The sequence below is a fragment of the Taudactylus pleione genome, unplaced genomic scaffold, assembly GCF_031769625.1.
Source record: "Taudactylus pleione unplaced genomic scaffold, aTauple2 ptg000609l, whole genome shotgun sequence".
In the NCBI taxonomy this organism is placed as follows: Eukaryota; Metazoa; Chordata; class Amphibia; order Anura; family Myobatrachidae; genus Taudactylus; species Taudactylus pleione.
In genome coordinates this window covers 14,418,437-14,430,929 of record NW_028285011.1, presented here as the reverse complement: position 1 = coordinate 14,430,929, position 12,493 = coordinate 14,418,437, and the positions used below count along the sequence as shown (strand labels likewise).

General features: G+C 46.1%; 1 protein-coding gene across 1 annotated transcript in view; it reads left to right on the top strand.

The window, feature by feature from the left end:
• The window catches only part of PRRG1 (proline rich and Gla domain 1), a 41,317-nt gene extending 29,230 nt beyond the window's left edge, over window positions 1–12,087 (top strand). Inside the window, exons 3-4 of the mRNA XM_088454074.1 lie at window positions 3,655–3,815; window positions 11,142–12,087. Coding sequence (XP_088310200.1) covers window positions 3,655–3,815; window positions 11,142–11,654 — 674 coding nt within the window. The 3' untranslated portion in view covers window positions 11,655–12,087. The remainder of the gene's footprint in view (window positions 1–3,654; window positions 3,816–11,141) is intronic.
• Window positions 12,088–12,493: the final 406 nt, after the last annotated feature.

The following is a 12,493-nucleotide window of genomic DNA, read 5'->3' as shown; positions in this document are numbered from 1 at the left end:
ATGTTATGTCTGCTATGTTTGTATGGGTTGGATACGGGATGCCGTCGCTTGAGATCCAAGCAGAAAGCATCCCGACTGTTAGGATACCGACACCTGTCGGTAAGTATCCGAACCCTCCCCCCGCAGCCTAAACCTAACCTTCCGTGCCTAACCCTAATCCCTAACCCCAATACTTAGTCAGGATGCGGGGGGTCGGGGTGCTGGTGCCGGGTGTTTTAAAGGGATTTTCATTCTATACAGCATTGGTCATGGAAGGTTTATGTGTATGAACCATTCATCTGTAACAAAAGGGAGTCAAGCAGTGATGATTTTAGTGAAGCAAAGTCACAGAGAAAAATCTTGCACCAAGCTGGTGGCCAGGGTGCTGAATCGGAAAGAGACGGTGAAGCCAGTCAGAGATAGCAATGTGCCTGGGTGTAGTAGGTATTACCGCCGGACGCATGTCCAGAGGTTCAAATCCCGACAGTGGCAGCCCGGCAAGGGTGAAAATCCCGATCGTCCCTAAGGTAAGTATCGCTAACCCTAATCTCCCCTCTAAATGCCTAAACCTAACCCCCCCTTCCCCCGCCACCTAAACCTAAGTCCCCCAGGGGGGTGCCTAACCCTAACCTCCCCCGGGGGGGGGTGCCTAACCCTAAGTCCCCCACGGGAGCCCTAAATCTAACCCTCACCCCCTGCGGCTGTCCACGCCCGGCATCACTTCGATCGGGATGACGGGCGTCGGTCTTCCGGCGTCTGGTTAATGACAGGCATCTAGATTTAGACGCCTGTCATTAGTACCACGCCAGGATTAGAACGTCTGGAAGCTGGCGGTCGGGATTTAGACCGTTGGCATCCAAACTACATCCCATGTGCCCTGTTGCTTAGCAGCAACCTAGAGAGACGGAGGGAGTCAGGGACTTTGCAGAGTCACGTCTGAGGCAAACAGCCTCCATTCCTGGGGGCACTGCGTAATGGGCACTACTGGGCAGGGCCATAACTAGGGTGGTTAGGTCGGTTTGCCGGCAGAGAGCGCACATGCCCTGTGGGCAGAACCCGGCCGCCTCCACTCACGATCACCCCCTCTTAGCGGCCGCCTTCTGCAATGTATAATAGTAGAGGTGTGCCCTACTCCTTCTCTGCCGGGTGCACCGCTACTAAATTAATACACACTACAGCGTGCAGTGCTGCAGCTGCCTGCCCCATGTGGTCCACCCCCCCCCCATCTGCTGTACCGTCTTCCATGACTGGGAGTCCCAGCCCAGTCCCAGAGTGCCTTGCGCCAACAAGCCGTTCCTTCGGAAGCCCAGTGCAGAGAGGAGACGGCACAAGGGAGGACAGACTCTTCATCTTACCCCGGCTCCCACAGAGACCTGCTCAGGAGCTGGAGCTATACAGGTAAGTACTGAGAAACCTGGGGGGGGGGTGGCTTTGTACTGTGTGGCATAATGTGTAAGCGGGGGGCTGGGCTTTGTACTGTGTGGCATAATGTGTATGTGGGGGGATGGGCTTGGCTTGGCTTTGTACTGTGTGGCATAATGTGTAAGGGGGGGATGGGCTTGGCTTTGTACTGTATGTGGGGGGCTGGGCTTTGTACTGTGTGGCATAATGTGTATGCGGGGGGGCTGGGCTTGGCTTTGTACTGTGTGGCATAATGTGTATGCGGGGGGGCTGGGCTTGGCTTTGTACTGTGTGGCATAATGTGTATGTGGGGGGGCTGGGCTTTGTACTGTGTGGCATAATGTGTATGCAGGGGGGGGCTGGGCTTTGCACTGTGTGGCATAATGTGTAAGGGGGGACATAATGTGTAAGAGGAGCTGGGCTTTGTACTTTGTGGTGTAATATGTAAGCGGGGGGCTGGGCTTTGTACTGTGTGGCATAATGTGTATGCGGGGGGGGCTGGACTTTGCACTGTGTAGCATAATGTGTAAGGGGGGGCATAATGTGTAAGAGGGGCTGGGCTTTGTACTTTGGTGTAATATGTAAGCGGGGGGCTGAGCTTTGTACTGTGTGGCATAATGTGTATGCGGGGGGGGCTGGGCTTTGTACTGTGTGGCATAATGTGTAAGGGGGGGCTTGGCTGGGCTTTGTACTGTGTGGCATAATGTGTAAGGGGGGCTTGGCTTTGTACTTTGTGGCATAATGTGTAAGGGGGGGCTTGGCTTTGTACTCTGTGGCATAATGTGTAAGGGGGGGCTTGGCTGGGCTTTGTACTGTGTGGCATAATGTGTAAGGGGGGGCTTGGCTTTGTACTCTGTGGCATAATGTGTAAGGGGAGCCTGGGCTGGACTTTGTACTGTGTGGCATAATGTGTATGTGGGGGGCTGGGCTTGGCTTTGTACTGTGTGGCATAATGTGTATGCGGGGGGGCTGGGCTTGGCTTTGTACTGTGTGGCATAATGTGTATGCGGGGGGCTTGGCTTTGTACTGTGTGGCATAATGTGTAAGGGGGGCATAATGTGTAAGAGGGGCTGGATTTTGTACTGTGTGGCATAATGTGTAAGGGGAGGGGGAGAATTTGTACTGTGTGCATAATGTGCAAGGGGCATTACTACTGTGTGGTGTAATGTATAAGGGCCACTACTACAGTTTAGCGTAACGTGTATAAGGGACACTACTTGTAATGTGAATAAGGGAACCCGCTTGTGGCGTATTGCGAATTGGGTGTACTATATTGTGGCCATGCCGCCTCCCTATGTGACCTCGCCCCTTTTTTGGCCGCACTGTCTCTGTTTACCATTTGAGGGGGGGCAAACAGGGCCACTGCACACAGAACACCAAAATGTCTAGTTATGGTTCTGCTGCTGAGGGCACTGCATAACGGGCTCTAATACAGGGGAATCTGCATAATGGGCACAACTACAGGGGGAACTGCATAATGGGCACAACTACAGGGGGGCATTGGGGCTCTAATACAGAGGGGCATTGTATAATGGGCTCTAATACAGGGGACATTGCATAATGAGCTCTAATACAGGGGGCATTGCATAATGGGCACAACTACAGGGGGAACTGCTTAAGAGGCTCTAACACAGGGGGCATTGCATAATGGGCACAACTATAGGGGGAACTGCATAAGGGGCACTACTACAGTAGCAGTAGTCATCGTATAAGGGGCGTCACTGTGTCGTAACGTGAATAAGAAACACTTGGTTATATTAACTGTTTAACGCTGTACTTAAACTAAAACAAATATTTAATTTAAGGTGGCGTTCTTCAAAGGATAATTCTACCATTGTTTGAGATATTGTTCATTAAAAATGCTAACTTCAGTTATTGAAATCCAGCCTTAGTGCTTTAAATACTGCTCTATGTAAGCTGTTGAACAAACAAGCTAGATTTTGAAGTGTATTTATTGAAATCAATGATTTTCTGCATTTTTTTTTTTATCACAATTTTATTAATAAATTATTTTAATAAAAATGCTGTTTTACAAGTCACATAGAAAATATTTGATTCAGATATATTACTATGTGATTTATAACCCCCCTTGAGTGAGCGTGCTGTCTGCTTTAGGTAAAGTGGTGGGTGGGTAATATCTGCTGTACATGGAGGGCATGCCTACTGCATAAACACTTAATTTAAGAACTACTTTAGGGAGTAATGCTGTGTTGATTGTTATTTTTTCCAATTTGTTTTATTTCTTATGAGTTAAAGGTGCCATTTTATTTTTAGTGTTTCTGTCTGAAGATCAGGCCAACTCCATTTTAAGGCGGTATCCAAGAGCTAACAGTTTCCTAGAAGAGATAAAGCAAGGGAACATTGAGCGGGAATGCAGGGAGGAATTGTGCAGCTATGAAGAGGCAAGAGAAGCTTTTGAAAACGATGAGAGCACTGTAAGTATGGGACTGGCTTTTTGAGTTATTGTGATTTGAGTTCGAGGCAGAGGAGTAGCATAGAACCATGGCGCCCGGAGAAAGTGCATGTCGTAGCGCCCCCTCCCTGTACTCAACTGTGCCAGTGGGGTATGGCCAATAATGGGATTACTGAAATGAAGAGAAAAACAGCAAACAGTGGCAGTATCACACTGGGTATTGAGGTCCCCTTTGGGGGAATAGAATGCTTCAGTGATGCACTATCTGACATTAAGGGTAGCTCATTTGGCATTGCTTTACTTATGTATAGCACCTAGAATCTCACTTTTATCTCATTTGAATCATTGTTATTAGTCAATAGAGCAGATTGTATTACACTGTATATTCTGATCATTTAACTTAAATTGACAGAATACATGTGCTAGGGTGAGATTCCACAGGGTACAAAGCAGTGATTTTTTTTTTTTAAATTCGTACCTGCCAATAAGGAAAGGAGAGAAGAGGGGAAGTGACAGAAGCCACTAAGAAAGGAGGGGGGAGGGACAAAGAGTTGATCAGAGAGGGGAGGTGACAGAAGCCAATAAGAAAGGAGGGGGGAGGGACAAAGAGTTGATCAGAGAGGGGTGGTGACAGAAGCCAAGAAGAAAGGAGAAGACAGGGGCAAAGAGCCGATCCCATAGTAGATAGGGGAGGTAAGAGGTGAATAATCAATCTGACAGGAAAGGGCAGGTGACAGAGGATGATCACAGAGGAAGGAGGGCTGGAGGGGAGACGATCTGGGCAGCTTGAGGGAGCATGAAATGTAGAAACGGATCTCAGATCCGTAACTTATTTAAGATATAGAGCAAACAAACCGAGATAAAACTAACAGGCGGCCTTTATACTGTGCAGCGCCCCATGAATTCTGGAAACCTGAATGTCGCCCTCTGTCCATTTTGGCGCCCGGAGCTCATGCTCCACTGGAACCACCCTCGCTACTCCCCTGGTTGGAGGTGTAAGGCTGACCATGTGTATAGGCCTAGGTCAGATGTGAAGGGATTCTGTTGGAAAAAAAAACATTTTGATGAAATGTAGTTTAAACCAACCCAGTACGATTTATCCAGAAATCCATTATCCAAGAAGTTTTGAAAAGCAAAATGAAAAATGATTTCTTAGTCCTCCATTAGAGTACACTGATAACACATTGGGGTTTAGTGAGTACAGAAGAGCATGGGCACTTTATATTTTAATGTGTTCATGTTTACTCCCCTTCTAAACCCAAATATGCCAGAAGCACTTCAGTTACGTTTAGCAAAGCCCCAAAAGAGAGAAGAGTAAGATAACAAATAGAAAGAGGATAAAACAAGAGCATTAATGTGCTCCTTTGAAGGAGACTGGAAGTTTGGGGCATCCCACTGCTGGCTCTAAGAGTGGATATGGTCAGTAGAAGCCATACCAAGCATCTGCAATCCAAAACTGGCATCTCTGGATACAAACACATAAAGCCTGTGAAATCGGGTGAACAGAGACCAGATGACAGTCCTGCACAGCTGCTCAGTTGTAGCCCCATTCCATACTGCCCAGCAGGTACTCACTGAACTAGTAGAATGAGCCATGAGGTTTTTTTTAGGATACACTATGCAGCCTTGGAATAAGCCTGACATATGGGGAAGTAATTCACTTGGCAATGAACTGCATGGAAGCCAGCAGGCCCTTTCTCTGAGCATCATAAAGGATCACGGCATCATCTTTCTTTGGGGTTAGCACTTGTCCTGTAAACAGAAGCTCTTAATGTCTTTATCACATCCAAAAAGACCCTCTTCATTCATAGACCTGTTATGATCCAAGGCTGGGATCACAATATCCTGGTTGATGTGACAACTAGAAATTACTTTAGGCTCTGTTATGTACAATAATAAAATCCTACATCTCCGCCCCAGTGCAACTCCCAAACAGTGTTGTTCCAATTGACATTAATCCAAGAAAAATGACGAAGAGAAATATTAAAGTGAAAATCGATTTACTATAAATGCTTATCTGAGAGAGTTGACCACCTTATAGCCAGGACCTACAGTTTTCCTATTCAAATTCCTAGGTACATAACAAAAATACTTATTCACATATTTATAAGGAAAACATACATTATATAAAATTAAAAGCAGCTTATCTGACATGCTGAGTACAGAGTCATTCTTCCTGGATCTTTTATCTGTTCCTCCTTAGTATTCAGCACACTTGGAGAACTAGAATTCCATGGCCTTCATAGGAGACACCATCACCTAATGGGGGTTTCAATACCTCAGTCAAATAATTTCTAGAATCTCATGAGTCTAATCATCTCATAGGACTCTTGGGGCCTATGCAGCAGTGTCCGTGTCTGCGTCTTTTGCCGGTGTACAGCTGTGCGGCTGAATGTGCAAGTACTTTAGATTTTAAGCTTTCACGGCAAGGACCCTCTTCCCTCATGGGCTTTTATGTCCCTCACTTGTACCATCAACTCCCCACTGCCAACAACGGCACCAAACATTTGGATTCGGCCACCCTGCTGCTTATTTGGGCAGTATGACTGCTGATGCAGCAATGGTTATTAACCATGTCTTGCTATGGGGATGCGGTTAATATCCCTATGATCAGGATGTCGACTGCACGAATCCCGATCACCAAGAGAACACCAACGCCGGAATCCTGAATGACTGGGGATTCCGACGTCTGAATCCCGGCAGCCGGCATCCTGATTGTAAGGATGGACTTGGGGTTATGCTTTGGGAGGGGCGAGATGTTAGAGTTAGGCTCAAGACAGGGGGGGGTGGGTTAGGTTCAGGCACCACCGGGGGGAGGTTAGAGTTAGGCACTAAGGGGGGAGTATTAGGTTTAGGCACTTACCGGGAGGGTTAGGGTAAGGGGTAGGGAGGGTTAGTGTTAGGGGGTTAAATAGGACAGGGAAACAGTATTCACCGTTCCCCTGACTGGATTCGAACCATCGGGATGCCGCTGTCAGTGTACTGACAGCCGGCATCTCCTCCGTCAGTATTTCATACAGATTCCTTGCTATGTTCTGTACTGTAAGCCACTTTTTCCTAGTTTTGTTTAGACTGTTTCTGTTTATGTACTTTGTAAGGCGCTGTAGACCCCTTGTGGATCTTTAGTTGTCCAATATCACTTTGTTGCATCTAAAGTCACACTATCGGTCGCACCACAGTAAGTTGCACCATCGTAAATTGCACCAGCTCTATGCTAGGTGCAGATTCTGCCTTAGGGCCTAATTCAGCAAGGAACGCAGCCACGATTTCGCAAGCACACAGTTGATTGTTTCACACTGGGTATGCATCGCAGTGCGCGTGCGTGAACCGGTCACTGCGTTCAGGAAGCGATCGTAGTGAGTACGCAGTCCAATTGCATAGTACGTGACATGAAGTGACCATTTGGGGGTGAAGGTCGAAGGAACGCAGGCGTGTCTGTGCATTTCAGCGCCGTTACAGGGGCGTGCATAATTAAGTCCCTGCAACAGAAGACGCAGCCAGAGCTCTAGATGCACACCGGAAGCTGCCCAAATTCTGAGTGAGGTCAGGTCAACCACTATTATGCTGATGGTTCTCGATGTTACTGATGTTTTTGCTGTCTAGCAAGGTATTGCAGATATGAGTAAAAGGAAGTGGGAGACATTATGTAGTGGTAGGCATCTGGTTCTTGTGCTGCGGTGTCATTGCAATTGGGTCCATTAGCATATTTTTGCAGCGGCCAGATTTTATATCTGAGTTCACAGCCGCTACAGCGACACACCTGCAGCATGCCAATAACATACCTATAAGACAGGCCATCTCTGTGCTTAGCCAGCTCCCAGAAACTTATATTTGCAAGACATTTCTGAGACTGTGTCTCAATCACAGCTGCGACGGACTCTGGGCCTGATTCGGAGATGTACGCTAATGCAATAGAAGCTGTGACTCTGTGCGTATGGACTCTGGGTCTGATTCAGAGATGTACGCTAATGCAATAGCAGCTGTGACTGTGCGTATGTACTCTGGGCCTGATTCAGAGATGTACGCTAATGCAATAGCAGCTGCTGTGCAAAAAAATGCTAATGCATGCAGTCCCCTGACAATGCATTGAGGCGCCTTCTTGCAGATTGCAGCAAGTGCATACATACACATAGCAGTGGTCACAGATTCTTCAATAATCAACCATCTGAGTAATCCTATGGTCATGCAGAATGACCGCGGGAAATGAGACACTGGTGCAGTATTTTCTACTTACGGGATCGCAGATGTAGGCAGATACACACCCTGAAAACTGTCACGACACGCCCAATGGCTTGAGAAGAAATCCTCACTACAACCATAGTCACATTTGATCGCAATACAAACGCTACATGTGCTCATTACGGCTAAGACGCATGCGTAGTCGGCCGATAATGGCTCAACTGCGTAAATATCGCCATTACGTATATGTGCAGAGGAAAAAATCCTTCAATTGCATTTGACATCAACACTATACAGCGGGTAAAATAAGTATTGAACACATCAACATTTTTCTCAGTAAATATATTTGTAATGAGGCTGTTGTAATGAAATTGTCACCAAATGTCAGCAACAACCCATGCAATCCACACATGCATAGAAATCAAATCATAGATGTCCATAAATTAAGTTATGTGTAATAATGTGAAAAGACACAGGGAAAAAGTATTGAATACGCTTACTGAAATTTATTTAATTCTTCGTACAAAAGCCTTTGTTGGTAATAACAGCTTCAAGATGCCTCCTGTATAGAGAAACTAGTCCCATGCATTGCTCAGGTGTGATTTTGGCCCATTCTTCCACACAAACAGTCTTCAAATCTTGAGGGTTCAGTGGGCCTCTTCTATGAACTTTGGCCCTGATTCAGAGCCGGACACTCTGACAGAGCGCTTGCTCTGAATCAGGGCCGTGTTTTTTTTTTTTTTTTTTTTACAACGGCCTCCTGGCCGCTCGCATAGCTGTGGCTGACCATCCACAGCTATAGCGAGCGGCCAGGAAGATGGTCGCGATGGTCAAGACCATCAATACCATCGGGCTTGCGACGAGACCCTTGTGGTAGGGTCTCGTGGCCGCAAGCCCCAGAGAGATTTCGGCTCTAACAGAGCCGGAATCTTTCCACTGACATCACTCGTGATGTCAGTGGGGCCGCCCCCAAACGACATGAGAGCGCCTCTGTTTGGGCAACCACGCCCCCGGCCCGCCCACCAGAGGGTGCGAGCTGTCACTCAACATCGACAGCTCGCCCCCTTTGTTGCAAGACCCGGAGCGACGGAGTGCCCATCGCTATCCGGGCCTCGCGCATGCGCACGACTGAGCCGGCTCCGCCGTGCGCATGCGCTCTGGGCCACCATCGACCCGGTTGCGAGCGCTCAGCGCTTGAGACCGGGTCTGAGTCAGGCCCTATGATCTTTAGTTCTTTCCATAAATTTTCAATTGGATTCAAGTCAGGTGACTAGGCCATTCTAGCAGTTTTATTTTCTTTCACTGAAACCAATTGAGAGTGTCCTTGGCTGTGTGTTTGGGATCATTGTCTTGCTGAAATGTCCACCCTCATTTCATCTTGCGCATCCTGGTAGATGGCAGCAGATTTTTATCAAGAATGTTTCTGTATATTTTTCCATTCATTCTTCCTTCAATTATATGTAGTATGCCAGTACCGTATGCTGAAAAACAGCCCCACACCATGATGTTCCCACCTCCAAACTTCACTGTTGGTATGGTGTTTTTGGGGTGATGTGCAGTGCCATTTCTCCTCCAAACATGGTGTGTATTATGGCATCCAAAGAGTTCAATTTTGGTCTCATCTGACCAGACTATATTCTCCCAGTATATCACAAGCTTGTCCAAATATTGTGCAGCAAACTTTAAACAAGCTTCAGCATGCTTTTTCTTCAGCAATGGAGTCTTGCATGGTGAGCGTGCATATAGGCCATGGCAGTTGAGTGCATTACTTATTGTTTTCTTTGAAACAATTGTACCAGCTAAGTCCAAGTCTTTCTGAAGCTCTCTTCAAGTGGTCCTTGGATCTTGGACAACTCTTCTGATAATTCTTTTCACTCCTCTGTCAGAAATCTTGTGAGGAGCACCTGGTCGTGGCCGGTTTATGGTACAATGATGTTCTTTCCACTTCCGGATTATGGCCCCATCAGTGCTCACTGGAACATTCAGAAGTTTAGGAATCCTTCTGTAACCAATGCCATCAGTATGTTTTGCAACGGTATACAATTGGGAAGCCGGCTGCCTTAATACCGGCAGCCGGCTTCCCGACTGTCATATCCCGACGAGGGTGAAATGCCGGGAGTCTAGATATAGACGCCTGACATTTCCCCGACGCCGGGAGACCGGCGCCCGGCATACCGATCGAAGGGATGCTGGGTGCCACGAGCGGACAGCCGTGGGCGGGGGTGGGTTAGGTTTAGGGCACCTGGGGTGGACTTAGGGTTAGGCACCCCCTAGGAGGGTTAGGCTAGGGGGACTTAGGGTTAGGCACCCCCCCGGGGGACTTAGGGTTAGGCACCCCCCCGGGGGACTTAGGGTTAGGCACCCCCCCGGGGGACTTAGGGTTAGGCACCCCCCCGGAGGACTTAGAGGGGGGATTAGGGTTATGCACTTGGGGGGAGGTTAGGGTTAGGCACCCCTAAGGATGGTTAGGGTTAGGTTAGTCAATACCTACCTATCGACTATCGGGAATTCCAGCGCTGTCGGGCTTCCGCTGCTGGGAACTCTGCTGTGGTCAGCCAGGCGCTGTCGGGAATCGAACCGGCCGGCGGTATTTCATACCGATTCCTTTGCTACAATAACGTTGCAAAGGTCTTGAGAGAGTTCTTTGCTTTTACCCATTATGAGCTGTTTCTTGTGTGACACCTTGGTAATGAGACCCCTTTTTGTAGGCCATCAGTTGGGACTGAACCAGCTAATATTAATTTGCACTGACAAGGGGCAGGATTGCTTTCTAATTACTGATAGATTTCAGCTGGTGTCTTGACTTTCCATGCCTTTTTTTGCACCTCCATTTCTTCATGTGTTCAATACTTTTTCCTTGTGTCATTTCACATTATTACACTTAAATTAATTTATGGACATCTATGGTTTGATATCTTTGAATGTTGATGTGTTCAATACTTATTTTACCCGCTGTATATGCGGTCAGGCTATAATGTGTGTTTTGTTTTCCTCACATTTTTAGCATTACCACCCTATATGCATTTAGATGTTTTTTATTGTTATGCAACCTAAAAATTACATACATGGTTTGCCTGTGCTTGTGGAAAGCACACACACACACACACACACACGTACGTATTAGTAACAATTTCAATGTTTAATGTTTGACCATTTGTTTTCTTGCTAGAAAGAGTTTTGGAAGGAATACACAAGAGGACACGGGGACTCAAGTGCAGATGGCAGTTGGTATCCATTTTACATTGCTTTCCCCTTGATCACAGTCTTTTTTGTTATCCTTTTGGTCATTTTACTGGTGTGGAAGTGCGTCTTTAAAAAAAAGGCACGACGTCGGACTGCTTATGCTCCTAGAGGTGTGAGAGAAAACAATGCTGAAGCAAGGAATGATCATGAAGGAGGAAACCATTTGCAACATTCCAATGTGTTGTGTACAGTGGAAAATGCTTATGACGGGGCTCGGCCACCGAGTGGATTTATTGATTTTGATGTTCGTTCAGATACTTTGTCAGCTGGATTTTCAAACTGCGAACCACCCCCATCCTATGAGGAAGCCACTGGAGAGAGGGGTGTCAGAGTTAGTGAGCCACGACGGAATCCCACAGAACCGCCTCCACAGTATGAAGAAATAGCTATGAGTGCCTCTATAGTCACAATACCTCATGAGGTCAGTAATGCCAAGTAACCTACGCTGGTTAGTATGCATTCTAGTCTCACTTTTATTGCAAATAAGGAGTTTTAAACACAATATTCTTTGCCTTTGGACAAATTTTGACTTTCAGCACACTTTCTTCATTGGAGTATATAAGTCCACAGCAAACGCAAGTGTAAAACAATGGTTTCCAGCACCTGTCCTATGTGGACTGAATAGATGAAGTTGGAGGAATTGTGTCCATATTGAATATGGAAAAATTTAGTGGGCTGTATTATATGTTCATTTAACAAACTAAGATAACAATGTGCTGTATATTATTTAAGACAATTTTTTATTTTTCCAATCTTCTGAAACGATTTCTGCCTTTCTCCCTTTGTGGGTGATGCTGGTATTGCAATATAACCACTATTAACCTTACTGCATTTTTTATGATTTTGAATAAAGCTTGACTTTTTTATTTTTACATTTGTGCCTAATTTCTCTTTTGGGTATATACGTAAAAAATGCCTCAGGTCACAGTAACACCTAAGAATGAAAAATATTTTTCGTATTTGTTAAACAACAACAACAAAAAAAAAGCTGTGCGATTTAAATTGTTCTGATTTTATCAATGTTTTTTATAAATTATTTAGAAGTATATGGCTAGGTAGGGTTTTGTATAACAGCTGCTTTGGGCTTTATTACACGAAGAAGTTATTTTTAAAGAAAAAAAATTAGGCCTTCAAGATAATCCTACATGGATTGCTAGAAAATAGTGATTTTTTTTTTTTAAATTAGTAAATTTAGGATGCTATTTACATCATACTTGCCTACTGTCCATGAGTGTCCCATATTTCTTCCCTGTCTTGTGCAATGTACGGGGCTATGAT